This window comes from Physeter macrocephalus, chromosome 12 (assembly GCF_002837175.3).
Source record: "Physeter macrocephalus isolate SW-GA chromosome 12, ASM283717v5, whole genome shotgun sequence".
Classification (NCBI taxonomy): domain Eukaryota; kingdom Metazoa; phylum Chordata; class Mammalia; order Artiodactyla; family Physeteridae; genus Physeter; species Physeter macrocephalus.
This window is the reverse complement of record NC_041225.1, coordinates 78,949,417-78,966,114: the sequence shown is the minus strand read 5'-3', so window position 1 is coordinate 78,966,114 and position 16,698 is coordinate 78,949,417. Positions and strand designations below refer to the sequence as shown.

The 16,698-nt window shown below is 36.7% G+C and overlaps 1 protein-coding gene across 7 annotated transcripts in view; it reads left to right on the top strand.

Annotated features, from left to right (window-relative positions):
• VPS54 (VPS54 subunit of GARP complex) overlaps nucleotides 1-16,698 on the top strand; it is a 109,237-nt gene that overhangs the window by 72,668 nt on the left and 19,871 nt on the right. For 6 of the 7 annotated variants that reach the window (XM_028497143.2, XM_007111923.4, XM_055089203.1 and 3 more), the window contains 7 exons: nucleotides 79-260; nucleotides 861-973; nucleotides 4,080-4,143; nucleotides 6,641-6,746; nucleotides 7,621-7,708; nucleotides 8,298-8,419; nucleotides 8,531-8,611. In XM_028497143.2, coding sequence (XP_028352944.1) covers nucleotides 79-260; nucleotides 861-973; nucleotides 4,080-4,143; nucleotides 6,641-6,746; nucleotides 7,621-7,708; nucleotides 8,298-8,419; nucleotides 8,531-8,611 — 756 coding nt within the window. Of the gene's footprint in view, nucleotides 1-78; nucleotides 261-860; nucleotides 974-4,079; nucleotides 4,144-6,640; nucleotides 6,747-7,004; nucleotides 7,106-7,620; nucleotides 7,709-8,297; nucleotides 8,420-8,530; nucleotides 8,612-16,698 lie in introns of those variants that run through there. The other variant, XR_003682438.2, reaches the window with a different exon arrangement.

The following is a 16,698-nucleotide window of genomic DNA, read 5'->3' as shown; positions in this document are numbered from 1 at the left end:
TTTAAGTTGGTTTTATAACTCATCCATATTTGGTGTTATACTAACTCTCATGATTTTTGTGTTATATTTAAAATTTAGGATGGTTTTCTTGAGAAGCTAAATTCCACAGAATTCATAACACTTTCCAGATTAATGGAAACATTCATTTTGGAAACTGAACAGATCTGTGGAAGAAAAAGCATGTCATTACTTGGAGCACTTCAGGGCCAAGCTAATAAATTTGTAAACAGGTTTCATGAAGAGAGAAAAACCAAGCTCAGGTATTATTACCATGTCCATTCTGTTCTTCATTTTTTTTCCCTTTTCTTTACAAAACACAATTATATTTAGAAGAGGAAACTTCATTAATTGGCCAGTTAAAACCCCTGACAGATTTTTTTCTTTTTAATTAAAGACAGATTGTGGAATTAAAACCACATTTCTTGGCTTTTGAAAGTGGAGTTAGAATGTTTAGTTCCATTAAAGTACTTACCAGGAAGATCCTAATAGATTGACTTTTCCTTTCCCACTCAAAGTGAAGTTAATTATGTTTTACCACTCTTCTAGACTAGGCTAAGAGACATGAAAAGAGAAATATTTTCTGAAACTATTCATACTATTCAAACTGAATGATTTCAGTTTATTAAGGTGTTCATCACTTTTTAAAGTCTTACATACTAACAACAGGTAATGGCCATTATTATTTAAAAACTCAGTGCCTTGTATTGCATGGGCTCTACTTGAATTTAACTAAGATACATGTAGTCTTAAAATAACAGAAGTCTTATGTACTCACTCAGCTCTTCCTTTTCTTTTCACCCAAGGAGATGGTGTTGAAATATTATTAAAGTTTATCTTTCTTTCTTTTTACTTTTGAATAGCCTCCTCTTAGACAATGAGCGCTGGAAGCAAGCTGATGTTCCCGCAGAATTTCAGGATCTTGTTGATTCTATAGCAGATGGAAAGATTGCTTTACCTGAAAAAAAATCATGGGGTATGTGTACTCTTTCACACACTCTCTTTCAATTTTATATTGTTTGTTCATTTTGTAGGAGTGCTTAATATTTCTTTAATTGATAGTGCCTCTTGGGAAGCTTAGAACGAATACTCTCAGCTTAGTAAGTAGTTGATTGGAAAAGTATGTGGTAATTTATAATAATAATTGGTCCAGACACTGGACCAAGTGCTTTACATGCATTACTCCAGTTTACCCTCACAACAACCTATAATAAAGATACTATTGTTACCTTGTTTAATAGTGAGGAGGCATGAGGCTTCCAGGGGTTAAGGAATTTGGTACAAATAAAGATCTGGGATTTGAAACCAACTTTATATAATTTCATAGCTATTGTTCTTAACCACTGTACCATATTGTTTAGAGACATGTATTCTTTTATTGGACACTAGTATGCTTCTACTGTGTGTCAGATGTTGAGACATAGGTAAGAGGTATAATTTTACTTTAAAAGGTCTAAGTCTGATGAAAAATATATTTATTATCAATCACAAGTAATGTAGTAGTGATATGATAGAGAAAACCAAAATATAAAGGACTGTAGAATAAGAAAACTATGAAAGAGACTACAAAGGAAGGGCAAAGAGGTAGGACAATCCAGAAAAACACAGAAGTTAAAAAATTAGAGTTTCAAGAAGAAAATTGTCATTTGTATCAAATGTCAATTGGGTTTCTTATGAAAGACATGCAGTGGCTAGAGATGTTTTTGTATATCAGTTAAAGTGGAGTTGTCATGTGTTAATAATATAAACTTATGTACAACTCATCTTGTAATACCAGATTTGAAATTATGAAGTTCTTGAATAATTTTTAAAGTGGTTTTTTTTTTTGTTGTTTTTAATAAATTTTTATTTATTTATTTTTGGCTGTGTTGGGTCTTCGTTGCTGAGCATGGGCTTTCTCTAGTTGCGGCGAGCAGGGGCTACTCTTCGTTGCGGTGCACGGGCTTCTCACTGCGGTGGCTTCTCTTGTTGCAGAGCACGGGCTAGAGGTGCACGGGCTTCAGTAGTTGTGGCACGCGGGCTCAGTAGCTGCGGCGCACGGGCTTAGTTGCTCCGTGGCATGTGGGATCCCCCCAGACCAGCGCTCAAACCCGTGTCCCCTGCTAAAATTAATTAATTTATTTATTTTTGGCTGCGTTGGGTCTTCGTTGCTGAGCATGGGCTTTCTCTAGTTGCGGCGAGCGGGGGCTACTATTTGTTGCGGTGTGCAGGCATCTCATTGTTGTGGCTTCTCTTGTTGCAGAGCACAGGCTCTAGGCACACGGGCTTCAGTAGTTGTGGCTCGCGGGCTCTAGAGAGCAGGCTCAGTAGCTGTGGCACACGGGCTTAGTTGCTCCGCAGCATGTGGGATCTTCCCGGACCAGGGCTCAAACCCGTGTCCCCTGCAATGGCAGGTGGATTCTTAACCAGTGTACCATCAGGGTAGTCCATATACCCTGCTTCTGTCTTTTGTTTTCCTCTGAGAAAGAAGAAAGGATATGCTATTAGAAATCGATTAACATTTTACTAGTTCATGCGGAGTTAAGGATCCTTGGTTATTATTCATGCACCCATCATCTATTTATTGAGTTACTAGCTACTTAGCTAGGCATTGGGGAGATAAAGTTTAATGGATAGCAGTTAATATTAATTTGGTGCTTACCTGATGCTAGACAGTTTTTTCTAAGCACTTTACATTGTTATCTCATTTACAGATCCATGAGCTAGACACTGTTAGTATTCCCATTTAACAAATATGGAAACTGAGGCACAAAGAGGTTAAGCAACATGCCTAAGGTTACCTGGCTAGCAAGTGGTAGAGCTGGGATCCAACTGCAGGCAGACTGACTTTAGGGCCCTTCCTCTTAACTACTGTGCTAAGCCATTTCTCCGCAGTATTGAGATTGGTTAAGACACAACCCCTGTCCTCAAAAAACTTAACCTGACATACAGAGTGAATTGTGATTAGAAATTATATCACACTGAATTTCCTTCCTTGAAAGAGATGAGGAAGTAGATATTTAATGTCTTAAAACAAAAGGATTTGAAGCTTAGGGAAGCATGATGACTTACTTGCGCATGGTAATCTGTTTAATTTGGCTGATTCAGGACAGTAATCCAGTCCACTGTTCTTTTCACCTCAATATGGTGAATCTTGTTTTTTAATGGTAAGAAATACCACTTGCTGAAAATAAAGTAACTTTTGGATTAAAATCTTGAAAAGTAATACATAATCTCTCCATTGAATTTAGGAATTAAGTTGTACTTTAAGGGTTATAATAAAGAAAAGATAACCAGTTGAAATGCTAGTTCTGCCTTTCCCAACTAATAACATTCTTTTTCCTTTACTTTTTTTTTTTTTAATTAATTTATTTATTTAGTTATTTTTGGCTGCATTGGGTCTTTGTTGCTGCACGCGGGCTTTCTTTTTTCTAGTTGCGGCGAGCGGGGGCTACTCCTCCCTGCGGTGCGCAGGCCTCTCATTGCAGTGGCTTCTCTTGTTGCAAAGCACGGGCTCTAGGCGCGCGGGCTTCATTAGTTGTGGCATGTGGGCTCAGTAGTTGTGGCTCACGGGCTCTAGAGCGCAGGCTCAGTAGTTGTGGCGCACGGGCCCAGCTGCTCTGCGGCATGTAGGATCTTCCCGGACCAGGGCTCGAACCCGTGTCCCCTGCATTAGCAGGCGGATTCTTAACCACTACGCCACCAGGGAAGCCCTTCCTTTACTTCTTATCGATCATCTGCCATGTGCCAGACCTAGAGGATAGCCAGTTCGTAAGCATTATCTCTTTCAGTAACAACACTGAAAGGTAGGTATTGTTGTCCATGTCTAATGGATACAGATATTGAGGTTCAAAAGAAGTAATTGGCCTAGTCTTGCATCCAGTAATTGGCAGTACTGGGATTCAAATCCAGATTTCTCTGATTCCAAATGCAGTATACTTTACTTTGTGCTGAATTGTTTCTCAAGAAGTAGATTTATTTGCAGAAATGAGGTAGTTTCAGGCCCTGAATAGGAACTTTTTCAGCTTTTTCCAGTTTAAATTTTTTATCCAATATTTTGTTTCATCTTATACCCATGTCTCTTTATTCGCTTTACTCTCTAGCTACGGAAGAAAGGAAACCAGCAGAAGTTCTCATTGTCGAGGGACAACAGTATGCTGTTGTTGGGTGAGTGACACGTTTTTCTTCATTAGTTGAATCAAGTATTTAAAACATAGGTCTTTTAGTTACCCCTTGATGTGAATTGGAAATTTTGGATTAACAATTGTAAATCTTATGAAGAATTTTAAAGAAATTTTATGGATTCTTTTTTATTTTTCTATATTTTATAGTATTCTATATCCATTAGGACTACACTGGCTTAACAAAAAAAGGGGTTGATTGATTTTTCTCATGTAACAAGAACCTAGAGGTACATAATCCAAGGATGCTATAGTGGCTCCATGATGTTATAAGTGTCTCAAGCTCTTTCTGTCTTTTTTTCCTGCAACTTTTTTAGTGTGTAGTATACAGCATAGTAGTTGAAGTTGTGAGCTCTGGAGTTAGACTGCTTAGGTTTGAGTCCCAGCAGCTTTGTTACTTTGTGGCCTTGGGCAAGTTACTCTGTGTGCCTCAGTTTCCTTATTTATAAAACAAAATGTGGATAATAGTACTATACTTAGAATTATTGTGAAATTAAACAGGTAATTCATGTAAAGAAACTAGCACAGTTCTAGTACCTAACAAGAAGTTGATAGTTGTTGGTAGTTATTTCCATTATCATCATTTGTCATTAGGTCTTTTACCAAAAACAGTATTTCAAATTCAAGTTAACTAAAAAAAATATAAATTCCAGTGTTGTTTGTTCAGTACTATATGCCTTTTATTAAATGGGTAGTTAAGATAATATCTTCACATACTTTAATAATTTTAATAACACTTCATAGTTTAGATATTTTCATATATATGATATCATTTGATCTCTACAACCATGTTGTACAATAGACATTTCAGGGACTATTGTTCCCTTTCTACAGTTAAGAGAATTGGAGCTTAGAAGTTTAAGTAGTTAATAGAAAATTACCCAAATGGAGCCAGAATTAGAATAAAAATCTAGCTCCCAATATCTACACCAGAATTCTTTTTCAGTTTTCTTCTTTGTTTCTTGTCACTAAGTAAGTCTTTTCTGAAATAGCCATCCCTTCCAGGAAGAATGAATGATCCTCTCTTTGTAACTCTCTGTGCCTCTCTCATGGCACTTTCTGGTTAGTCTCTGAATTCCTCAAAGATGGGGATCATATCTTACCATTTTAATTTTTCTTAGCACCTAATAAGCACTCAAATAGTGTGTATAGAATTTATGCTTTTTCTCAACCTGTATATTATCCAAAACTCTGAAGTGCACCCATTGTAAGCTAAAGCTTCCATTCCTTTCTTCTCTGGAGTTCTTTTCCATTTCTGGTGGGACAGAGCTTTTTTCAACCTCCCTATAATCTTAGTCCTTCAATCTAATCATGATTTCTTTGCTTAATTACCCATTGCAGTTGGCCCTCCATATCCATGGGTTCCACATCCAACCAACCAGGATGCAGAACCCATGGATATAGAGGGAAGACTTTACTACGCCATTTTATATAAAGGACTTGAGCATGCATGGTTTTTGGTATCCACGCGATGTCCTGGAACCAATCCCCTGTGGATACCGGGGAAGAACTGTGTCTTGTTACTCTTCCCTTGCTTGATGAAAATGGTTCCCTCTAGCTATCTGGCTTTCTTGCTCTTTAGTCAACGAGGCTTCTGCCAAAAAACTGAACTCCCTGGCTAAAGGTGGAGTATTATATCTTCAGAGAGAAAATTACAAAAGATAAGCAATGGACTCCTGCCCAGTAAAGCAGACTCTAGGACTATGCATGGAGAGTAATATGTGGTCTGACAATTAAGCTGTTATAAAGGCTAGATACTCTCCTCCTTGAATCACTGCTCTCTTCACTTATCACTTTCATAAAACATTAGTTTACATGGATCACTCATTTCTGGGGATCTCATTGAATTTAGATGTGCTGTAATGAATGGCTCTTTCTCCCTTAGTTTCAACCTTATTTAACCTCCCAGTAGTGCCTCTTTTCAGCTTATGACATGTCCTGATAATGAGCTGATAACTTTCTCATCTTTGGAGAAGCTTTTGTGATTTACCAATAAACTTCTTAGAAGGTATATTGTTCTTAGAAGCCACAGTTTCTCTTTCATCTCACGAAGAAAATCTAGACTAGGTTCCCTTCATTAATTCAACATTTATGAGGACCTACTACATAATCAGAAACACTGGTTAAGCTTTTTTCAGTGTTTCTAAATTGGCCAAGGAATGGGATACCAGCCTTATGGAAGAGACTTACCTTAGTGTGAATGTTACACAGAGAGTGATGTGCTCACAACACAAAATTTAAGGAGGTACCCTTTCTCAGTGTCATACAAGTGATTACCTTGCAATTGCACAACGCTGAAATTGAGTGCTTCCTTAATTTTACACTCTAGGGATTTTCTGTTGCCTTACCCTAGTCCCTACTCTGTAGCACTTATAGGTAAAACACATTAACAGTTACCAAGATCAATATTGATTTTTATATGCCAAATCAGTTTGATTTTTCTTGTTTTGAGTGTCTACTGGGTCATCTTTCTTTTTTTGTAGAACCGTATTGCTGTTGATAAGAATTATCCTTGAATATTGCCAGTGTGTGGATAATATCCCATCTGTTACTACTGACATGCTCACTCGTCTCTCAGATTTATTGAAGGTGTGTATGATTTCACTCCTATGGAAAAAATAGTTGGAAGAAGTAATTCATTAGGGCATGAGTAATCTTCCAACTCTAAGACATTTCAAGGTTAAGCTATCTTTAAGACATTAATTTTGTGACATTTGATTGTGGTTGAACACAACATGTTATCTGAAGGAGGCCACCTGCTTCCTTCTCACTCCACATTTAGTGATTCCTCATTACACCCATAGAGTTGTTAATGATATCGGAGACAGGAGATGATTTGTTCGTTAGGTGCTGAACATGACTGAGGCCACTTAGGTCAAAAAACCTGGACTGGTTTCAAATGTGCATGGAAGGAATTCAATGAACTTTACAAAATTCATCTCACTAAGGTTAGAGATTTTTCTTAAATCATTATTTCAGAACCATTGATGTAAAATGAAATTGTGGTGATAGTGTTATTCAGCCATTTCATATTAACATATTTTAAACTGCTAGCCTAGAGAAAAGGCTTTATTTTTTTCAAATACCTAATCTATCAATTAATTCTGTCCCAAAATTAAGTTGTCATATTTTAGTCCAGAAAGATTTTGTTACCCTTTCGAAAGTAGGACTGTCCAATTAGAATGACTGAAACAACTAGTTTTGTGAATGCAAATTAAAGATTAATTTCTGAACAACTGATTTTTAGAATTTCTCAACTTTTTCCATACCAGACTGTAAATATTATCATTTGGGAACACCCCTTGCCTTTTTTTTTTTTGTCATTACATAAACAGATCCTAATTGCTCCTACTAGAAAAACTCATTGGAAAGAGGAATGTATTTTTAGAATTAACACATTGCCAGCATATAAAGAATAGTTTTTAATAAATTGTTGGGTTTTCTTTTTTTCTTCCTTTGTTAGTACTTCAATTCAAGAAGTTGCCAGTTAGTTCTTGGAGCTGGTGCACTGCAAGTTGTTGGACTAAAAACAATAACTACAAAAAATTTGGGTATGGATTTTTGCATTTAATTCACATGCTGAGGCATTACAGTGATGTCACTATACTTATGTTTTATTATACCTGATGTTTTTATGCCTCTAACTAAAGCCTCTAAAAGTAGCAGTGTCACTTTCTTATGTATTGCCATAACTGAAAAATAACTTCTGGAGAAATGTTATGAGGAATTTTCACTCCATAAACATAAGTTACTAGAAAGTTGCACTATTGTAAAAAAATGTTAAAATGTAATATGTATGAAGTACATATGTATATATGGGGTGAAAGGTATCTGAATGTTAGAAGAGAATCAGTTGTCCCATTAGCTTCCTCATGCCAGTACTACCCAGTACTACTCACAACTTGAGTCCATTGGAAAAGCAGCATAATTCATTACATCATTCAGTACCAAATGATTTTCTTAAAGAAAAAATATGAAATATGTTGCTTTCTGTTACTGTGTTCTTCATTTACGTAATAAACTGGGGTCTGTATAAAATTAATTGATTTTTTTACATAATTTGATAGGTAATTAAATACCTTAAATACCAGCTAATACCTTTATTTTTCTCCATGATATGTCTACCTCCCGGATCTTCAGCTCTTTCTTCACGCTGTTTGCAGTTAATTGTGCACTACATTCCTGTGATCAGGGCTCATTTTGAAGCTCGACTGCAGCCTAAGCAGTATAGTATGCTTAGGCATTTTGATCATATCACTAAGGTACCTTTCCATGTATTTTCTACTGGAGTTTCATAAATTTAACTCCTTAATTGTTAAGTATTTTAAATGTGTCCCAGGGACTTTAAAATACAACGTTATTTCTCATTACAGGACTACCATGACCACATAGCTGAAATATCAGCTAAGCTTGTAGCGATAATGGATAGCTTATTTGACAAGCTGTTATCTAAGGTAATAATTTATGGAAATTATTAGGCTTTGCTTGAAAGCATTGTGACTTTTCACAGTTGTCTAACAAATCAAAGTTGTTCCGGGTTTAGGGAAAAACTCAAATGTTCAGATCACCCAAATAGTTGATATTCATTTCCTAAGGGACTTGGGGGTAGGGGTGGGGGAAGATGATTTCAAGGATGATAGAAACCCTATATAGAAGTAATTTTATATTAACTGCAATGAAAATTATGTATCTTCAAAGCATATTTTAGTCTGAAAGCCTTCCAGAGACAGAATTGAGAAAATAAACATTAAATTATTTGTGGTAAAGTGTGTTATTTTATTTTCCAGGCTAAGAAGGCAGAGCCTGAGGTGCTCTCTTATTTCCGTCATAGATATTCAATTTCAGTACTTGTTTCTTATTTGCTTCCCATTCCACATAGGTCAGTAAAAAGGAGCACTGTTTTCCAAAAAATTCTTAATTGCACTGGGAGGGTATCTTCAGAAAAATGTCACTTAATCACTTTTGCCCTATCCCTCACTCTTTCCTTTCCCTAAATTATTCAGTACATGTCTTAGTGAGAAAGCAAAAATCTCATACGTTGAAAGTTTGAAGGTTTATTTAGTTTATACTTTTGCCCCAGAGTATTTTTAAAGTAATCTTATAAAGCAAGACCCTTTGATATGCTTTTTCTTCTACTTGGATCCTTCAGATTCTGAGATGGCAAGAGCAGCAGGCACATAAAAGTTATAAAAAGGCAAGATAAAGTGGTGCCCATTCACACCCAAATCTTTGAAGTTGACAGTGAGAAGGAGTGATTGGAAAATAAAATTGCATTTGTTTAATGTTAAGTTCTCAAACATTTTGGTCATAGGACCCCCTTTACATTCTTAAAAATAATTGAAGACCCCAAAGAGCTTTTTTTATGCAAATATACTTATCAGTAAGTACCATATTAGAAATTAAAACTAAAAAAAAATTTTAAACACAAGAATACATAAACACACGTTTGATTAGCCTTCAGAATGACATCACAGGTCATCTAAAAATCCCCACCATTCAATCATGAGAGACTGAAAGTGAATAATACTAATCTTAGTATTATTATGAAAATGGTTTTTACCTCACATATTCCCTGAAAGAGCTTCTGACTCCCAGGTGTCCCCAGACCACACTTTGAGAACCTCTCATGTAGTTAGTATATAGTATAGATGTTTTATGCTTCTCTTTTAAGAAGCTTAAGGAATTTATAGTTATGTGCAGACATACCTATGTTATGTTATGCCTTCTAAGTTTCTAGTTTTGTATGGAGAAAAATTATTGGTTAGAAATTCTCTATTTTCTTCATGGTTGCCAAGTACAAGCTAAATGCAAAAGCAGTTCTATTCCACCAGTTTCCTTTTTGATACATGACATTCTTCTGTGTACCAAAAGTCAATGAATAATGTACTGTGACTACCCTCAAGAAGTTTATCATCTAACAAGGCAGAGGACTTAACACCTAATAATGTAGAGTAAGGTAAATGTTAAATAGTGAAACTAGTAATAAGCTGGGGAATAGAATGAAGCAAAACCAAAAAAGTGCTGGTACTCTTAAAACCTTGACTTTTTTCTATCATGTTGGTCATCCAAAGTCTATGAACAAGAATTGGGACTATGGCTGGACTTTTTCCTGTGACAATTCATTGCGTTCTTTTTTCTCTCTTTCTTTCTTTTTGGTAAAGAAAAATAAAGAAAATTATTTAATGAGCTTCCCATATATTTATCACCTATATTTAACAGTCATTAACATTTTTCTTTTTTTGCTAAAATATTTTATAGTTAATTTGAGGCACTATAATATTTCATCCCTAAATACTTGGGTATATATTTCTAAAAACTAGGGAGGGATACTTTTTTATATAATCACACTACTATATCACACCTAACAAAATTACATATTGCATTTGGTTATTATGTCTCTTAACTCTTTTATAAATTTCAAATACCTCCCTCCCCATTTTTTTTTTTTTTTTTTGCGGTACACGGGCCTCTCACTGTTGTGGTCTCTCCCGTTGCGGAGCACAGGCTCCGCGGCCATGGCTCACGGGCCCAGCCGCTCCGCGGCATGTGGGATCTTCCCGGACCAGGGCATGAACCTGTGTCCCCTGCATCGGCAGGCGGACTCTCAACCACTGCGCCACCAGGGAAGCCCCCTCCCCATTTTTTATGTCATTTTTTTAAATGTCAAGAGTGTGCCTAGACATTTGCAACTTAGTGTTTTCTCTGCTCCCTTCCTCACTGATGACTTTTCCTATTACCCTGACATGTTACATTTTCCCTGTATTATCAAGTCTCTCTTTACCACTCCCTGCCCTACTTGTTTCCATGGGTTGCCCAGGAGTTTGGCCCTGTTTTTAATTCACACCAAAATAGCAGACAGTGTTTGATTTGGGTTAGTCTCTCAATTTTTAGCTTTTCATTTTCTTATCAGGAATTTTAATTCGGGGAAAGAAGAATAACACAGTAATAAAATATAGGCTGATTCTAAGAAGCTAATAAACAAGGGTACCTTTCCTTGGGTAGAATGAAACATTAACATCTAATTGTGCTACTGGCTAGACTGATGTCCCAGCCACCATTCATTCATTCATTGAGTTAAATCGTGTTAGGTTAACAGTGATACACAAGGGTGAAGAAGCCTTTGATCTTGTCCTCATACAGTAAAATATCTAGTAGGATAATTATATCAATAACTATAACAGGAGGTAGATTAAAGTATAATAAGTAAGGAATCAATTCAGTGCTATTGGAGCTTTTAATGTTTTGAAAGAGATGGTTGTCAGCTGGGGAGGGAGATCTGGGAAAGCTTTATGGATGATGCATGCATATAAGTTTTGCTTTTAAAGATGGATAAAATTAGAGCAAATGAAGTTGAGGCGAAGAGATACTCTGAGGTAACAGCATGAACAGACATGTTGGTAGGAATCCTAAGAAGGAAGTTTAGTGTTGGGTTTTGGAGTCAGGTAGACCTAAATTCAAATTCCATGTTTGTCACACTGAAGTGTCACTGAAGAACCTTGGGCAAATTATTAATCTCCTTAAGCCTCGGTTCCTATCTCTCTCTTTTTTAAAATTTTTCTTTTATTTATTTATTTTTGATACCAAACTGTTTCTTTTTTTTTTTTTTAACATCTTTATTGGAGTACAACCACTCTACAATGGTGTGTTAGCTTCTCCTCTAGTGAATCAGTCATACATATACATATGTTCCCATATCTCTTCCCTCTTGCGTCTCCCTCCCTCCCACCCTCCCCATCCCACCCCTCCAGGTGGTCACAAAGCACAGAGCTGATCTCCCTGTGCTATGCGGCTGCTCTGAGGATAATAATAAAGCCTCGTAAACTTGTAGGGATGATTTATGAGATAATATATGTGGAGCACTTTTTTTTTATCATGTATCTGACTATAGCCAGTTCCAATAAATGTTGACTGCTAATGTTTTTGCTGTTGTTATTAATAATAACAAAGGTAAGTAATTCCATTTAGCTAAAGTATTAGGGTGGGTAAACCCAGGAGTGGGAGATATGTTGGAAAGATAGTGGAGAGCTTTGACTATCAGTGGAAAGCTAAGCAATTTAATTCAAGTTTATGGAGGTATAATTTACATTCGGTAAAATTCATCCTTTCTAAGTATATAATTTGATGGATGTTAACATGTATGTGTAGTAGAACTACCACAATCAAGATATAGAACAATTCCATCACTGTTGGCATTTTTGCAGTTAATCCTTTTCCCGACATCCCCAAACCATGACAACCACTGATCTGATTTTCTTCCATATAATTTTGCCTTTTCCAGAATGTCCTATAAATAGAATTATACAGAATGTAACCTCTTGTCCCAGGTTCCTTTCATTTAGCATAATGCTTTTGAAATTCATGGATGTTACAGCAGGTGTTAATAGCTTGTTCATTTTTATTATAGAGTGATATCGATTGTATGGATGTACTACTATTTGTTTATCCATTCATCAATTGATAGATGTTCGGGTTTTCTCCAGTTTCTGGCTGTTATGAATAATGCCACTATATACATTCATGGGCACATCTTTGTGTGGACATGTGTTTTCATTTCTTTTGTGTAAATACCTTGGAATATATTGATGGTGGCATAGAAATATAAAACTTTATAAAAAACTGCCAAATTATTTTCCAAAGTGACTATACAATTTTATATTCTACTTGTGATGTACAGCAGTTCTAGGTACTCTTTATCTTCACCAGCACCTTCTATTGTCTCTGGTTTTTAATGTTAGTCTTCTAGTAGGTCTGTATTGAGTGATATCTCATTGTGGTTTTAATTTATATAATGACCAATATGTTGAGTATCTTTTCATGTGTTAGTTTGCCATCCATACTTTTTCTCTGGCAAAATGTTCGAATTTTTTTGCTCATTTTTAAAAATTGGGTTATCTTATTGAGTTTTAAGAGTTCTTTATATATCCTAGATACAAGTCCTTTATCAAGTATGTATTTTCTCGCAGTCTATGGCTTACCTTTTCATTTTCTTAAGTGTCTTAAAAAGAGCAGTTTTTAACTTTGATGAACTCCAGTTTATCAGTTTTTTCTTTTATTATTCATGCTTCTTGTGTCTTATCCCAATAACTTTTTGTCACCCAAGTTACAAAGATAATTTCCAGTGTTTTCTTCTAGAAGCACTATTGTTTTAGGTTTTATATATAAGTCCATGATCCATTTTTAGTTGATTTTTTTATATAGTGTGAAGTATGAGTCAATGTTCATTTTTTTGGATAGTTCCAACACCTTTTGTGGAAAAGACTGTCCTTTCTCTATTGATACCTTTGTTGAAAAATCAGTCGACTATTTTTGTGTGGCTGTGTTTTTGGACTCTCTGTTCTGTTTTATTGATTTATATGTCTGTCTTTACACTAGTAACACACTGTCTTAACTACTGTAGCATTATTATAAGTCTTGAAATTAGGTAATGTGAGTCCTTGGATGTGGAGCCTTCTCAGTGTTTTCACTCCTCCAATTGTACCCAGCCTCTGCTTTGATTGGTGTAGGATCCTGGGCTTAAGATGTTTTTCTCCCTTTCCTCAGAACCAGGCATGTTTTGTTTCTACCCCTCACACAGTGGCCTTGGGGACGAAAGAGTTCCTTCTCAGTGACTTAAGGCTTTTGCCCTGTATACAAGGAGGGTTTGGGGGAGTGGGTGGTATTTGTTCCTTTTCCCTGGTGGCAGCCAGTCACCTCCTGCTTGCCTGTGTTACTGAGAGTGACTCTCTATGGTCTCCTGCCCTGACCCCAGTGTTGCTTGTGAGCACCTGCTAGAGACCCATGGAGAGCTTGTGAGTGGAAACTTCCCTTGTAGCTAGGGTTCTCTCTTATTGTGAACATATGCTAGTCTATTTGGCTTTTGGGAAATTGTTAAAACGTTAGTTGTTTTCTTGTTTGCTTCTAGAGTGGTCACCTCTTCTTCCTATGCTTTGCTGAAAGTGATTCCTGTGTCCCATTCCTCCTCGGGGGGCCTCGTTACTCTTTGGAATTAGTTCCCTTGGTTCCTGTAACCTCTGTTCTCTGATAGGTTCAAGAAATGTTATGGTCTTATAAATTCCCATTTTTTTTTTGTGGTTAGGGTAGTAATGACATTCTCTTGCAGCTTTCTAAATTTTAAACAGAAACAGAACCCAAAAGTTTTTAAACTAATCACTTAATTAGAATTTTATTGGGTTGACCAAAAAGTTCATTTGGGTTTTTCTGTAACATATGGGAAAACCCGAATGACCTTTTTGGCCAACCCAGTACTTTAGAAGGGTTAATCAGATAGTATGTGGAATGGATTTGAGGTGTTGTGGCATGTCCTCCTCCATTTGGAATACTTTCACTTAATTTTTTTCCTTTGAAGACTCAGCAGCCTGAGTGTGCTCCTAGAAAGCCATCTCTGCTGTCACCTAAATGTTCTTCACCCCTGTTCCTGTAGAATGTAGTGTCCACTTTCTGGAACACCAGCGAACTTTGGTGTTGTTCGTCTGGAACAACGGACAGCCAGCTCCCCAAAGGGACTATCTCTGTTTCATCTTTGTACAGTTCAGCTGACACGTTTGTTCAAGCACGCACATACACTTATACACATATGTACATACCTGTGTGCATTTACACACACATATGTACATACATACATATACACATCCAGGAAAATATTTATTTAGAGCTTACTGTGTGTCAGGAAGTTTTATTAAGTGTTTGTTGAAGTAATATCTGGATTTGTTAAAATGCTATATTTTTTCACATGAGAAGTACTGAGGCCTCACCTAGGGTGGGGTTTCTCAACTAAGACAATTTTGTCCCTAGAGGACATTCAGAAATGTTGGCAACATTTTTGGTTGTCACAACTTAGGGTGGGATGATACTGGCAACTAGTGAGTAGAGACCAGGGATGCCGCTGAACATCCTACAATACACAGGACAACCCTGACAGCAAAAAATTATCTAGTTCAAAATGTCAGTAGTATGGAGTTTGAGAAATTCTGACCTAGAGTACTAACTAATGTGTAAAATAATATGAAAGTATATTTGATGGAACTTAGTCACTGATTCAATACAAGGAAACAAGGAAAAGAAGGAATAAAAACTAGTTGGAGATTTCAGGGCTGTGTGATCAGGAGGATTGTAATACCAGTAACAGTAATTGAAACAGGTAAGAGGAGCAGGTTTGGGAAAGCTCATGGTAAACTCAGTTATGGATTGGAACATGTAACAAATAAAATGGTTCAGAACTGGAGATATATTAGAAGTTATGAGACTGAACGACGTTGATGAGAGAAAAATTAGGAAGATAAGGGGGTATTAATGTTAAAGTAGCTTTGCACTTAGGAGACAGGAGATAGAAGAAGGGAAAGGTTAGGAGGGGAGGAACTGGGAAAGCATTGTACTGCACCAGGATAGTGTTTCAAGTGTGAGATTGTGTGAAATACTGCAGAGCAGTGAGGAAGGGAAACTAGAAAAGTTACTAAATTTGGAAATTAGGACCTCTTTAGTGATTTTTCCAGAGAGAAATTTCAGAAGATTGTTAATGGCGGAGGGAAGGTAGTTTGGGTGGTGACAAGAACCAGACTTTAAGGGTTGAGAATAAAGAAGTACAGTATCAAGTTTAAGTGATTGAAGAAATGTGCAGTGAAGGTCAGATGGAAAGGATAGTATCTTGAAGGAAAGCAGTGATGAAGGAAGGTTTTGGGGGTGTGCTAGTTTCCTGGGGCTGCCATAACAGATTCCCACAGACTGAGTGGCTTATAACACAAAAATTTATTCTCTTGTAGTTCTGGAGGATAGAAGTGTCCCTAGACCATGCTCCCTCTCAAGGCTCTAATAAAGAATCCTTCCCTGCCCCTTTCTAGCTTCAGTTGCTTACTATCAGTTGTTGGCATTCCTTGGCTTGTAGATGCATCACTTCAATCTCTGCCTCTGTCTTCACGTGGTCATCTTCCCTCTGTGTGTCTCTGTGTCTAACTTTCCCTCTCCTTTCTTTTATAAAAACACCAGTCAGTGGATTTAGGACCCACTCTAATCCACCATGACCTTATGAAGCTCTAAGTGAACATGAATTTGGGGAAGATATTATTCAACCCAGGACAGGGGGATAGTTAAGATAATGGGATATTACCACAGTGAGATATTACTTCATACCCACTAGGATGCTAAAATAAAAAAGACAATAACAAGTGTTGGTGAGGATATGGAGAAATTGGAACCCTTATATGCTGCTGGGTGGGATTGTAAAGTGGTACAGACACTGTGGAAAACATTTTGGCATTTCCTCAAAAGGTTGAACATGGAGTTACCATATGATCCAGTAATTCCACTTCTGGGTATATACCCAAGATAATTGATAACATTTGTTTACACAGAAATCTGTACATGAATGTTCATGGCATTATTATTCATAATAGCCAAAAAGTAGAAGTAACTTAAATGTCCATTAATTGCTGATTGTGGATAAACTATGGTATGTTCATGCAATGGAATATCATGCAGCCATAAAAAAGATGAGGTACTGACACATGCTGCAACATGGATGAACCTTGAAAGCATGCTAAGTGAAAGA